This window comes from Sphaeramia orbicularis, chromosome 1 (assembly GCF_902148855.1).
Source record: "Sphaeramia orbicularis chromosome 1, fSphaOr1.1, whole genome shotgun sequence".
In the NCBI taxonomy this organism is placed as follows: Eukaryota; Metazoa; Chordata; class Actinopteri; order Kurtiformes; family Apogonidae; genus Sphaeramia; species Sphaeramia orbicularis.
In genome coordinates, this window is record NC_043957.1 from 59,452,188 (window position 1) to 59,467,187 (window position 15,000).

The following is a 15,000-nucleotide window of genomic DNA, read 5'->3' on the forward strand; positions in this document are numbered from 1 at the left end:
CAGTTGTATTTCAGTTGTAGTTTAGCTGTAGTTCAGTTGTAGTTCAGTTGTAGTTCAGTTTTAGTTCAGTTGTAGTTCAGTTGTAGTTTAGCTGTAGTTCAGTTTTAGTTCAGTTGTAGTTCAGTTGTAGTTTAGTTGTAGTTCAGTTGTAGTTCAGTTTTAGTTCAGTTGTAGTTCAGTTGTAGTTCAGTTGTAGTTTAGCTGTAGTTCAGTTTTAGTTCAGTTGTAGTTCAGTTGTAGTTTAGTTGTAGTTCAGTTGTAGTTCAGTTGTAGTTCAGTTGTAGTTTAGCTGTAGTTCAGTTGAAGTTCAGTTGTAGTTCAGTTTTAGTTCAGTTGTAGTTCAGTTGTAGTTTAGCTGTAGTTCAGTTGTAGTTCAGTTGTAGTTCAGTTGTAGTTCAGTTTTAGTTCAGTTGTAGTTCAGTTGTAGTTTAGTTGTAGTTCAGTTGTAGTTCAGTTGTAGTTTAGTTGTAGTTCAGTTGTAGTTCAGTTGTAGTTTAGTTGTAGTTCAGTTGTAGTTCAGTTGTAGTTCAGTTGTACTTTAGTTGTAGTTCAGTTGTAGTTTAGTTTTAGTTGTAGTTCAGTTGTAGTTCAGTTGTAGTTTAGTTGTAGTTCAGTTGTAGTTCAGTTGTAGTTTAGTTGTAGTTCAGTTGTAGTTCAGTTGTAGTTCAGTTGTACTTTAGTTGTAGTTCAGTTGTAGTTCAGTTGTAGTTTAGTTTTAGTTGTAGTTCAGTTGTAGTTCAGTTGTAGTTTAGTTGTAGTTCAGTTGTAGTTCAGTTGTAGTTTAGTTTTAGTTGTAGTTCAGTTGTAGTTCAGTTGTAGTTCAGTTGTAGTTTAGTTTTAGTTGTAGTTCAGTTGTAGTTCAGTTGTAGTTTAGTTGTAGTTCAGTTGTAGTTCAGTTGTAGTTCAGTTGTAGTTTAGTTTTAGTTGTAGTTCAGTTGTAGTTCAGTTGTAGTTTAGTTGTAGTTCAGTTGTAGTTCAGTTGTAGTTTAGTTGTAGTTCAGTTGTAGTTTAGTTGTAGTTCAGTTGTAGTTCAGTTGTAGTTCAGTTGTAGTTCAGTTGTACTTTAGTTGTAGTTCAGTTGTAGTTCAGTTGTAGTTTAGTTTTAGTTGTAGTTCAGTTGTAGTTCAGTTGTAGTTTAGTTGTAGTTCAGTTGTAGTTCAGTTGTAGTTTAGTTTTAGTTGTAGTTCAGTTGTAGTTCAGTTGTAGTTTAGTTTTAGTTGTAGTTCAGTTGTAGTTCAGTTGTAGTTTAGTTGTAGTTCAGTTGTAGTTCAGTTGTAGTTCAGTTGTAGTTTAGTTTTAGTTGTAGTTCAGTTGTAGTTCAGTTGTAGTTTAGTTGTAGTTCAGTTGTAGTTCAGTTGTAGTTTAGTTGTAGTTCAGTTGTAGTTTAGTTGTAGTTCAGTTGTAGTTCAGTTGTAGTTTAGTTGTAGTTCAGTTGTAGTTCAGTTGTAGTTCAGTTGTAGTTTAGTTGTAGTTCAGTTGTAGTTCAGTTGTAGTTCAGTGGTCTCTTTTCTCTTCTTCTCTGTGCTCCTATTCAAATCAATCCCAGACAGGACTCTGCTGCTTTAGTCTCCATGTTTCCAGGTAGAGTGGGGACCAGAAGACGACTGGAAACCACAAGTGAACACAAGTGACGGAGCAAAAAGTGTCGTATGGAGACAGCACAGAAAACTGAGAGAGACAAAGAAATCCATTTAACATCAATCTGACATTGACAAAGACCAAAACCAAGGGAATCTGATCCAGAATTTGTATCTGTTTTAGTTAGTTTAGTAAACACACAATACAGTTTCAGTTAGTTATGTTTTTTTTCTTTTAATTATAGTTTTTATTTATTTCAGTTAATGAAAATGCTTTTACAGTTCTAGTTTTAATCATTTTGTTAGTTTTCGTTAACGATAATAACCTTGGTTACATTCACCCTGGTCTCATTTCGTGGATGGACACCAAACCAATCTGTTGCCATGGTGATCTGTCACTAGACTAGACAAAGAGTTTAGGTTTGGACAAGGACTGGAAAAGACACATGGAGGACACACAGGTTTGGGTTTTGGACCAGTTTAGGCCAGTTTAGACCAGTTTAGACCAGTTTGGACCAGTTTGGACCAGTTTGGACTTTTCTGTTCTCAGATGTCCAATGTTAACAGGCTCATGGACCCACTGGTACTGGTCACATGTTCATCTGTGGAACCAACATGTGTTTGATGGACTAAAAAAAGGAACTGGACTGGAGGAGTGGGACAGAAATGGACATTTACTAGTTTTATTTGGACAAACATTGTCTCGGAGCAGTCTGGATGAGTTTATTTATATTATTCAAACAAAAATATAAGTTATTTTTAATTAGAACAACAAATTATTGAAGGAAAAGCAAAAAGTATTGATACAATATTGATGTTTCTGTCAATAAAAGTTAGAACTGAACCAGTGGTACAGAGGAGGTTTATGGCCCTAAAGGGGACTGGAGGTTTATGGCCCTAAAGGGGACTGGAGGTTTATAGTCCTAAAGGGGACTGGAGGTTTATGGCCCTAAAGGGGACTGGAGGTTTATAGTCCTAAAGGGGGACTGGAGGTTTATGGTCCTCCAAAGGGGGGACTGGAGGTTTATGGTCCTCCAAAGGGGGGACTGGAGGTTTATGGTCCTCCAAAGGGGGGACTGGAGGTTTATGGTCCTCCAAAGGGGGGACTGGAGGTTTATGGTCCTCCAAAGGGGGGACTGGAGGTTTATGGTCCTAAAGGGGGGACTGGAGGTTTATGGTCCTAAAGGGGGACTGGAGGTTTATGGTCCTCCAAAGGGGGGACTGGAGGTTTATGGTCCTAAAGGGGGGACTGGAGGTTTATGGTCCTAAAGGGGGACTGGAGGTTTATGGTCCTCCAAAGGGGGGACTGGAGGTTTACGGTCCTAAAGGGGGGACTGGAGGTTTATGGCCCTAAAGGGGACTGGAGGTTTATGGTCCTAAAGGGGGGACTCACCATATATTTTTTATTTCATAAGTTTTTTTGTTTCTTTCTTTTTTATCAATTACTAGAAACTCCAGGTGACCCCATTTGAATTCCAGGTGAACCCACGTGGGGTCCCGACCCCAAGGTTGAAAAACACCATCCTAACACCAGTCCCTCACTCTGGGCGGAGACATTCTGATTAATGATCACATATAATAATCAAACTGAAAAGCAACTTCTGGTCGAGGTGCAGTTTGAAAGGTTGACTTGAAAAGTGGCCGTTTGGTAAATACTTGCACTCGTTCTCGTATTCGTCTTCTTCTGCTGATCCAGCTCTGGGGGGGGGGGGGGGGGGGGGCAGCCTCAGCAGAGTAGCCCAGACTGCCCCCCCAGATACTTCCACCTGCTCGCATTCCCAGACCAGAGACACAATCCCTCCAGCGTGTCCTGGGTCGGCCCCGAAGTCTCCTCCCGGTGGGCATACCCAAAACACCCCCCCCAGGGAGGCGTCCAGGAGGTGGTGGTTTAGAGCCCATGACATACTGCAGTAACTGTGTGTGTGTGTGTGTGTGTGTTCATGGCATTGACACCTGTAAATCCATTGGTGTATTGTACCTATCGTAAAGTTTCACATGATCGATCACATGACAGAAATGCACCGTTCAACTGGAAGACGCTGATTCCAGGTAAATGTGTGCCTCCTGTGTTCTGATGGACATCCCATCATGGTGGAAATGGAACAGACATCACAGGAGTATTGAGCTGAACATCCGCTGGTGCCATTCCACTTTTTAATTATACATAAATACAGGATATAAATAGACTGTTCCTACACTTGCCTGTAGCTTCAGTACAGGCTGTAAAATACTTCAGGACTTCACCAGCTAACTTCTACCACAGACAAAGGCCGAACGAAAGGCATTTTCACAACAAACTGTTGAAGTTTGGGCAGTCCATAAAAAAGGTTCAACTGAATGTAATTCAACAGCAGTACCCTGACTCTGTGGAATTCTGCGACTGAGCGTGTAACTCAGTTTGCTCGTATGTCAAATCAATTTTCCCCATTGAAATGAATTCAGATGTCATTATTCTGTCCAAATATGTGCAGATTGAACCTATCTAGATCTAACCTCTGAGTGACGGCCTTTGAACCGATGGGTAACTTACACTGAACTTATCTCCAGTGCATATTGATGTATTTGAGGTACGGTGGGAAATAACACCTGTAATACCTAACATCACCACTAGGGATGGGAATCGAGAACCGGTTCTTTTTGAGAACCGGATCCCAGTAGCTTGATTCCTTGGAATCGTTTGCATGCCTGCTTAACGATTCTGCTTATTGATTCCACCTTCGTTGCACATGTGCAATGACATCACGCATACGCTGCATTGTTTTGGTCAGAACGAAGACAAAATGGAGTTGAGGCAGAAACGGACTAAACAGACCACACCAGGTCCAAACAGACCACACCAGGTCCAAACAGACCACACCAGGTCCAAACAGACCACACCAGGTCTAAACAGACCACACCAGGTCCAAACAGACCACACCAGGTCCAAACAGACCACACCATGTGTCCATGTGACATTCCCAGTTCAGTGCAGCAGGTACGAGGAGGAGGAAGAATGTGTGTGAGCGTGAAGAGTGTGGAGATGGAACCGAATGAATGATCAGAGTAACACTGACAGTACCGTTCAGACACATACAGACGCAGCCTTCTGTCTGTAATCTGACTACATTCATCTGTTTTCCAGCTGATGGAGGATGAGTACCCAGACACAGAATACCAGCGGGAGTACGGAGCGGTGCGGACCGCCGCCAGTGGAAGTGAAAACCAAACCTGTCACTCATTTGTCTTTTCTCTTCCTGCTGAAGCTAAACTTTTAAACCTTACAGAGAAAACACTAACATTAGTATCACAGTAGTGTTCCTCTGTCGTCTACAGGTTTGGTATTACTAACTTTCTTCTTCTCATTAAACTTTCCTCTTCTTCGTGGTATTTGTCCAGTATGGTTAATTCAGAGCGGCGCCCCCTGGTGGATTAACTGACAAACGCTCATTCCAACACATTAAATGTCAGTAGCAGCACTTTGTTCCAGTCAGACTAATGACAACGACAATAAAGCACATTTACAAAAGGAACTAACAACTGGAATGGGATTACTAAGGACTAGGATCGGTACTCGGTATCGGCAAGTACTCAAATGTAAGTACTCGTACTCGGTCTGGAAAACAGTGGTATGGGTGCATCTCTAAGTTGAACCCCCAGTATTCAGTCCTGTTCCTAAAGTCCTTCAGTCCTTCTCCATTGTCCTCTTCAGTTTCAGCTCCAGCTGCTTCAGCCTTCTGCATTCACAGGATTCTACTGTTAGAACTGTCTGGTTCCTGAAGGACACTTTAGTATCCAGCCCCCCCGCAGGAACATTCAACTCCACCCACACCCATTTCAGTGGTTCCTTCCAAAGCCCTTAGTTTGGACTGAACCAATGCTCCAAATCCAACAGATTAGCTCTGTCCATCACAGAGCTAGCCCTGTGGTTAATGCTAAAGAGCTAGCCCTGTGGCTAACGCTAAAGAGCTAGCCCTGTGGCTAACACTAAAGAGCTAGCCCTGTGGCTAACGCTAAAGAGCTAGCCCTGTGGTTAATGCTAAAGAGCTAGCCCTGTGGCTAACACACAAGTGTCTCCTAAGGGTGGATTCACACCTGAAAAGTCCTTTGGTCCACTTATTTGATTCAAATGGAATGCAGCCTTTATTTTTTTTTTCATTTGGGTCAGATCGCATTCTCACTTCACTTTTTGCTAGTGGACCAAAATGCGTAAACAGAAGGACGCATGTGACGAACTGTGCTGGCATTGGACAGAGAAGTTGTGGGTGGGGTGAATTGGAGATGGCCGGTGTTGATGAAAACAGACGTGGAGGTCCTACGTACAGTTACCATTTTCAGAATATGTATGCTATTTTTACAGACACAAATTTACGAAAATTAGCTTTGAAATGCTTTTACGAAAGATTGTTGTTACACTTTTAGTACCTTTTAAAAATAATGGTGACGTTTTATATGTATGTTCTGATCAGTTTTAAATTTGTTTTTAGAACTGATTTTCATTGTGTTTATGTATATTTTTAGTGTGGATGTACGGCTGTGGTTTCCCTTTAGTGTAACTGCTGCTGCTGTCTGTTCCAGCACACTCTGGAAAAAGACATTTTTGATCTCAACAAGCTTTTTTTCCTTGTTTAATAATAATAATCATAATAATAATAATATACAGTTGCAGATGGACCTGTGGAGTTGAATGAATGTAGAATTCAGAGCCAAGCAGAGCATTTCCAGTTTATGGAGAGCATAGGGAAATGAGGGAAAAGAAGAATTCCACTGATTTCAGTCTTAAAATGAGGAAAACAATCTGATCCTTTGATGGGATCATTTGCAAAATATTACCATACTTTGTTACTAGAACAATCCAGCTGATATTAAGTGGAAAATCTTAATAAGAACAAGTTCGATCACGGTTCTCAAACTCCTGTTCTTTCAGGTTCCACATTCAGCCTGATCTGATCTGCAGTGGACCCAACCAGGAAAATAAGAACAGAAGAACCCAGAAAGAATGACAACTGACAATTTATGTCTGTTTGAGTGCAAAAAACCCAATAAATTATGAAAATACTTACTTTTATAAACTATCCAGACAAAAAAGATGTGAAGAACCTGAAAAAACCCTGAAATTTCTTAAGAAAAATCAGTGCAATTTTACCAATATTCTGCCCCCACTTCTCATTTCTACATAATAATAATAATAATAATAATAATAATAATAATAATAATAATAATAATAATAATAATAATAATAATAATAGCTTTATTTCTATAGTACCTTTTAAAAACAAAGTTTACAACGTGCTTTGACAGACAAAGCAGAGGACACAACAGCAGGATACAAGATGTGAGTAAAGACACTAAAACAGAAGCAACACAATAAGAGCGATGTGGACAACAAACACAAAAACATGACACTAAGAATAAATGAAGTGAATCAGAGTAAAGAGGGCAGACGTAACATGATGCTGTCAAATCCATGTAAAAATGGAGTGAGATGAAACAACATCATGTATGAGAATATAAGTTAATAATCAAACAGGATAAAATTCAAATTTAAAAATTCAAATTAAAACATACATGTGCATTCTGGATCAGATCTCCAAAGAAACTAAACACTGAGGAACAGGAAGAAAAGAGTTCAAACTGGACTGAATTTAATGCAGACATTTCAGGTTGGACACATTTGTTCAGGTTAGTCACATTTCATTGGTACAGGAGAGTTTGGAAATGGAAAGAGTTTCAGAATTTAATGTGATTTTTTGCACTAAACAACGACAAACATTTGTAGCTGTCATTATTTACAGACATAATGTCATATTATTTTTTCCATCAGTCCCAGTAGTAAATCTGCAGTGGTTCTTTTGTGTGGGTTCTTCTGCTGTTCTTATTGGACTGTAGATCAGATTGGTCTGGATGTGGAACCCACACTAACATGAGTTCCACAGCCTGGACTGTGGAGTTTAGACACTGTGGAAATTCATCCCAGGGGTGGGACTGGAACCTTTGGTGGAACGCATGTTTGAGAGCCCTGAGTTAGACTTATATATATACACTGTATATCCAACAGTATTCCCTCTCCTGCTTTGACTCCCATATGAATGTCAGGTCCATCCCATTCCTAGTCTATGGGTTCAGTCTGACGTGGCTCCACCCTTTGCAGCTCTAACAGCTTCAACTCTTCTGGGAAGGCTGTCCACAAGGTTTAGGAGTGTGTTCATGGGAATTTTGGACCATTCTTCTAGAAGCTCATTTGTGAGGTCACACACTGATGTTGGACAGAAGGCCTGGCTCTCAGTCTGCGCTCTAATTCATCCAAAGGTGTTCTATGGGGTTGAGGTCAGGACTGTGCAGGCCAGTCCAGTTCATCCACACCAGACTCTGTCCTCCATGTCCAAATGGACCTTGCTTTGTGCACTGGTGCACAGTCATGTTGGAAGAGGAAGGGGCCGGCTCCAAACTGTTCCCACAAAGTTGGGAGCGTAGAATTGTCCCAAATGTCTTGTTCTGCTGAAGCATTCCCAGTTCCTTTCACTGGAACTAAGGGGCCCAGCCCAGCTCCTGAAAAACAACCCCACACCATAACCCCCCCTCCACCAAACTTTACACTCGGCACAATGCGCTCCCACAAGTATCGTTCTCCTGGAGACCGCCAAACCCAGACCCGTCCGTCAGATCGCCAGATGGAGAAGTGTGATTGGTCAGTCCAGAGAAGGCTCCTCCCCTGCTCTACAGTCCAGTGGCGGCGTGCTTTACACCACTGCATCCACCGCTGTGCATTGCACTTGCTGATGTATGGCTCGGATGCGGCCGCTCGGCCACGGAAACCCATTCCATGAAGCTCTGTGCGCACTGTTCTGGAGCTAATCTGAAGGACACATGAAGTTTGGAGGTCTGTACCATTGACTCTGCAGACAGTCGTCCACCTCTTCACACTCTGCGCCTCAGCATCCGCTGACCCCGCTCCGTCAGTTTCCGTGGCCTACCACTGCGTGGCTGAGTCGCCATCGTTCCCAAACACTTCCACTTTCTTCTAATCCAGCTGACAGTTGACTGTGGAATATTTAGGAGCCAGGAAAGTTCACCACTGGATTTGTGTCACAGGTGGCATCCTATCACAGTTCCACGCTGGAATTCACTGAGCTCCTGAGAGTGACCCATTCTGTCCCAAATGTTTGTAAAAGCAGTCTGCATGCCTAGGGCTGGATTTAATCCACCTGTGGACATGGAAGGGACTGGAACAGCTGAGTCTGAGGATTGGGATGGAGGAGACAAGACTTTTGGAAATATAGTGTATTTTAAATAAGATTTTATTTTATTATTATTATTATTATTTTGTGATTTATGTAAAGCATTTCTTTCTTTTTTTTAGATGAAAAATAAGACAGAAGTTATTGAAATAAGGCGTATTTTTTCCACATTCTTCTAAATCCTTTTTTCAGTGTGCTGGTGTACATCCTGTCCTAAAGCCAGTACAGCCTCCCTCCCTTCCTCCCTTCCTTCCTCCCTCCCTCCCTCCCTTCCTTCTTTCCTTCCCTCCTTCCTCCCTTCCTTCCCTCCTTCTTTCCTTCCTTCCTTCCTTTCTCCCTCCCTCACTTCCCTCCTTCCTTCCTTCCTTCCCTCCTCCCTCCCTCCCTCCCTCCCTTCCTTCTTTCCTTCCCTCCTTCCTCCCTTCCTTCCCTCCTTCTTTCCTTCCTTCCTTCCTTCCTCCCTCCCTCCCTCCTTCCTTCCTTCCTCCCTCCCTTCCTTCTTTCCTTCCCTCCTTGCTCCCTTCCTTACTTCCCTCCCTCCTCCCTCCCTCCCTCCCTCCCTTCCTTACTTCCCTCCCTCCTTCCTCCCTCCCTCCCTCCCTCCCTCCCTTCCTTCCTGTGTTAAATCTGGCTCTGGGTCACTTGGTTGGAACATGGGTCTGTGTGTTAAAGATAGAACTTCAGGCCTGAGGGGGTGGACTGAACCACCGCTGCCTGCTCCGCCTCTCTTCTTCTTTTTCTATCCTTTTTTTCCCTCCTCTTTCTCAACACCTCCAAATGCCTCGTCTCTGCTAAAAAAGACACTGCAGACACAGACACTGGCTGAGTTGGATTTCTCTGCAGTTACTTTCTGTTCTCAGCGGTTTGAAATCTCCGATGCCAAGGACACGAACAAGTGTGAAGAGTAAACGGACTGAGACTGCACTCATCTGATCCTCTTTTCCAAAAATTCAGACTTCTCTCTGTTTTTGATGTGAACGTTTCCCAGACCTGTATCTTCATGTCCAAATATGGTCACTTAACTCATATTCTTCCCAAAGTTTTTCAGATTTTCTTTATGTCGTCTTCTGTTATTCACTGTTATCCTACACAATATTCAAGCTCATGTGACCTTCCTTCCTGTTGAACTTCTGTCTGTCAGTGTTCTGTGAAATATGGTGGACCAAATCTGTGGAATCATCTACGACCTGAACTTCAATCCACATCTACTGTATCATTATTTAAAAACCATCTGAAAAGGACTGGAATTCATTCACTTCTGGTGGAGGTCTTCATATCAGCCTTTTTTGGCTTCGAGCCTCTCCTGCACAATGATGGGACTTGTTTGAATGGGTTTTTTAAATTATTATTTTTAATTTTCTCTTGCTGTTTTATGATGTGCTAAATAAATAAATAAATAGCTTCTCAAAATAATTTAATGACTAATGCTTCGTTTAGACCCCAATTACATCTGTCTGAAAAAATAATCTGTAATTTAACAGAATTTTCACTGTTTATTTGACAGATTTTTCCTGTATTTTTAAGATACAGGAAAATATCAATGAAATGACAAAAACAGACTGTGATTTTACATGCCAAATGTAAAATAACACGAAAAAAACTGTAACTGTGAATAACCAGAAAATTACAATTTTTTAAAAGATTTTTTTTTCTTTTTTCACAAAAAATACATTTCAAATACATTTGTAAATGTATCATAATTTCACAAATATTTCTTTTCTATTTATGAGATTAAACTGTCAATTTAAAGTTTAATACTGTAAAAAAAGAAAAAAAAAAAAGAAAAAAAGAAAAGTAAAACCAGATAAAATTACTGACAATTAACGGTAACAGAAGTATTTGTTCTGTCAGTTGAACCAGACTTGTTTGTTCATTGACAAATTTCTTGTGTAATTACAGGAGGTTTCACAACAAAAATGTTGAATAAATATATTTTTGTGAATGTATAACATGTATAAGCACGGATAAACTGTCCAAATACAGTTTTTATCAGTGGATTGGACAACTGAGTGTCACTGAAAATTATTTATATATATATTTATAGGGAATTGGATTGTTTTAATACATGTAAATATTCTGTATTAAACATTAAAAAGTCAAAAAAAATATGCAAAATCTCATGTAAAGTTAGGGCAAAAAACTGTATTTGAATTATGGAAAATTACTGTATTTTTATGAGATGGTTATTTTCTGTTGTTTTACAGCATTTTTTCAGCACCCCTGCTGCTGGAATAATACAATTTTTTGTTTTTTTGTTTTTTTTTTTACAGTGCATTTTGTCCTGTATTGTCAAATGTTAGAATATCATCTTTAATCCAAAGTCTGTTCTGTGGTCTGGAGGTGCTAGTTCTGTCTAACCCTCCTCCTTTATCTGGGACTGGGGCTAAAATGACCCAGAACAGACGTTCACTTAACGTGGAGTTTTTTGTCTTCTCTTTGGTTCAGTTTCTAACCGTCTGATCCACGTAGGAGCCGACAGCAACTTACAGTAAAACAAACATTTTTCACCATCGCTAAAACATTTGTAACATTTTTTGTATGAACAGTTCTAACCTCCTAACAGTAATAATCTAAAGGGACCAAAAACAGTCACTGTCAGTGGCAATGTGAGAAATAATAGGAACTGGTCTGACCCTGGTTCAGGTTCAGCGTTTTTTCAGATCTTCTCCTCAAATGCAGACGTTTACTTTAGTGACAGTGAAAAAACACTGACAACCTGCTCTGAGCATGCTCTGTTCATTAGCAGTGTGGACACAGTGGGTGTCCTCTGTGGACACATTGGGTCTCTGTGGACACAGTGGGTCTCTTCTGTGGACACAGTGGGTCTCTGTGGACACAGTGGGTCTCTGTGGACACAGTGGGTCTCTTCTGTGGACACAGTGGGTCTCTTCTGTGGACACATTGGGTCTCTGTGGACACAGTGGGTCTCTTCTGTGGACACAGTGGGTCTCTGTGGACACAGTGGGTCTCTGTGGACACATTGGGTCTCTGTGGACACAGTGGGTCTCTGTGGACACAGTGGGTCTCTTCTGTGGACACAGTGGGTGTCCTCTGTGGACACATTGGGTCTCTGTGGACACAGTGGGTCTCTGTGGACACAGTGGGTCTCTTCTGTGGACACAGTGGGTCTCTGTGGACACAGTGGGTCTCTGTGGACACAGTGGGTCTCTTCTGTGGACACAGTGGGTCTCTTCTGTGGACACAGTGGGTCTCTGTGGACACAGTGGGTGTCCTCTGTGGACACATTGGGTCTCTGTGGACACAGTGGGTCTCTTCTGTGGACACAGTGGGTCTCTGTGGACACATTGGGTCTCTGTGGACACAGTGGGTCTCTTCTGTGGACACAGTGGGTCTCTGTGGACACAGTGGGTCTCTTCTGTGGACACAGTGGGTCTCTGTGGACACAGTGGGTCTCTTCTGTGGACACAGTGGGTCTCTGTGGACACAGTGGGTGTCCTCTGTGGACACATTGGGTCTCTGTGGACACATTGGGTCTCTGTGGACACAGTGGGTCTCTGTGGACACATTGGGTGTCCTCTGTGGACACAGTGGGTCTCTGTGGACACAGTGGGACTCTGTGGACACAGTGGGTCTCTGTGGACACAGTGGGTGTCCTCTGTGGACACATTGGGTCTCTGTGGACACAGTGGGTCTCTGTGGACACATTGGGTGTCCTCTGTGGACACAGTGGGTCTCTGTGGACACAGTGGGTGTCCTCTGTGGACACAGTGGGTCTCTGTGGACACAGGGGGACTCTGTGGACACAGTGGGTCTCTGTGGACACAGTGGGTGTCCTCTGTGGACACAGTGGGTCTCTGTGGACACAGTGGGTGTCCTCTGTGGACACATTGGGTGTCCTCTGTGGACACAGTGGGTGTCCTCTGTGGACACATTGGGTCTCTGTGGACACAGTGGGTGTCCTCTGTGGACACAGTGGGTCTCTGTGGACACATTGGGTGTCCTCTGTGGACACATTGGGTGTCCTCTGTGGACACAGTGGGTCTCTGTGGACACAGTGGGTGTCCTCTGTGGACACATTGGGTCTCTGTGGACACAGTGGGTGTCCTCTGTGGACACAGTGGGTCTCTGTGGACACATTGGGTGTCCTCTGTGGACACATTGGGTGTCCTCTGTGGACACAGTGGGTCTCTGTGGACACAGTGGGTGTCCTCTGTGGACACATTGGGTGTCCTCTGTGGACACAGTGGGTCTCTGTGGACACAGTGGGTGTCCTCTGTGGACACATTGGGTGTCCTCTGTGGACACAGTGGGTCTCTGTGGACACAGTGGGTGTCCTCTGTGGACACATTGGGTGTCCTCTGTGGACACAGTGGGTCTCTGTGGACACAGTGGGTGTCCTCTGTGGACACATTGGGTGTCCTCTGTGGACACAGTGGGTGTCCTCTGTGGACACAGTGGGTCTCTGTGGACACAGTGGGTGTCCTCTGTGGACACAGTGGGTCTTTGTGGACGCATTGGGTGTCCTCTGTGGACACATTGGGTCTCTGTGGACACAGTGGGTCTTTGTGGACGCATTGGGTGTCCTCTGTGGACACATTGGGTCTCTGTGGACACAGTGGGTCTCTGTGGACACAGTGGGTGTCCTCTGCTCTGACAGTTCAGACTGCTGTGTGAGGTGACTGTGAGACTGACCACCTGTGAGTGGGATGGGGGAGGGGCTTACACAGGGGGAGGGGCTTACGGCAGCACCCACAGCTTGTTGAGGACAGTAACTGCAGAACAATTCGCACTTTCACGTCAAAATCTCTAAAACACCAGAAAAGTCTCCAATAACACCAGAAAAAGTCACTAAACTGGTCACCAGTCGCTTTTGAGAAAAAAGTCGTCAAGAGGATCCGACAATTCACCAGATTTAGAGAGAAAGTAACAGCACTGACTGAGAATCACTATTATAGAGAGGTATGTGTGCACATGTGTGTAACTGTATGTGTGTGGGTCAGTACTAGTTTTTTGGTACCTCCTCCTCTGAGGTTCCAGGATTGGGAACCAGGTACTAAAGGTGACACTGTGTAAACACTGCAGACCTCTGATTGGTCAGAGTGGTGTGTGTGCCCCGCCCTTTTCCAGTAAATCTGTCAGTAGGTGAATCCACATGATGACAGTCTGTAAAACTACACCATGGTTTGTCCAGGAGGTTCAGACGCAAACATTCAGCAGGAGTTTGACCAGACAACAGGCAACCAGTGAGTTTATCAGCAACTGTGAGCAGAGCACACAGAAGGAACGCACCGCATCGCTATGACGACCAGGGACTGGAAAGAGGGAGGGTCTGGAATGGAAAGGGTCTGGAATAGGACCTGGTACCAGAGTGGAAAGGGTCTGGAATAGGACCTGGTACCAGAGTGGAAAGGGTCTGGAATAGGACCTGGTACCAGAGTGGAACCGGTCTGGAATAGGACCTGGTACCAGAGTGGAACCGGTCTGGAATAGGACCTGGTACCAGAGTGGAAAGGGTCTGGAATAGGACCTGGTACCAGAGTGGAAACGGTCTGGAATAGGACCTGGTACCAGAGTGGAAAGGGTCTGGAATAGGACCTGGTACCAGAGTCGAGTCGAACCGGTTCCACGTAGTGGAAACACGGCACTAGTACCAGTAGTACCTTTAGTACCAGTAGTACTAGTGGTACCTGTAATACTTAGACTTCCTTTATTGTCATTGCACAAAAAAAAACACAGCAGTAGTACCAGTGGTACCAGTAGTACAAGTGTGTGGCTCAGTACCTTCCAGGTATCCTCTCTCACCTTCCAGGCAGCAGGTCCTCCACACACTGGTACCACTGGTACTATAGGTGTGTGTATTAGTACCCTCACCTTCCAGGCAGCAGGTCCTCCACAGCCCTGAGTGCGTCATCACCTCTTCGTTCTTCTTGCTGGTCTCGTTCTCGTTGGTGCTCTTGATCTTGCAGACACCACGCGAGTACAGCCAGTAGTCCGTCCCCACGGCGATGGTCATGAGGCTGAAGGCGGCGAAGGCCCCCACTGTGGTCAGCAACATCTGAACTCCATGGTCAAACGCACCCATGTTGCCACATTCCACAAAAGGGGCCCCCCCTTTCCTTTTAAGATACAGGAAGTAAATATTTCTGAATTTGCATCGCCACGCCAGCTTGGAAAAGGGGGGGCGGGCGGCTCCGGGGGGGCGGCGGGGGTCGGTGGCCGCTGCGGGGGCGGGGGAGTTAGGAGAACTC

The 15,000-nt window shown here is 43.9% G+C and overlaps 1 protein-coding gene across 1 annotated transcript in view; it reads right to left on the bottom strand.

The window, feature by feature from the left end:
* The window catches only part of cacng2b (calcium channel, voltage-dependent, gamma subunit 2b), a 30,100-nt gene that overhangs the window by 14,738 nt on the left and 362 nt on the right, over positions 1–15,000 (bottom strand). The window contains exon 1 of the mRNA XM_030145410.1: positions 14,624–15,000. This exon is cut by the window's right edge and continues 362 nt beyond it. Coding sequence (XP_030001270.1) covers positions 14,624–14,834 — 211 coding nt within the window. The 5' untranslated portion in view covers positions 14,835–15,000. The remainder of the gene's footprint in view (positions 1–14,623) is intronic.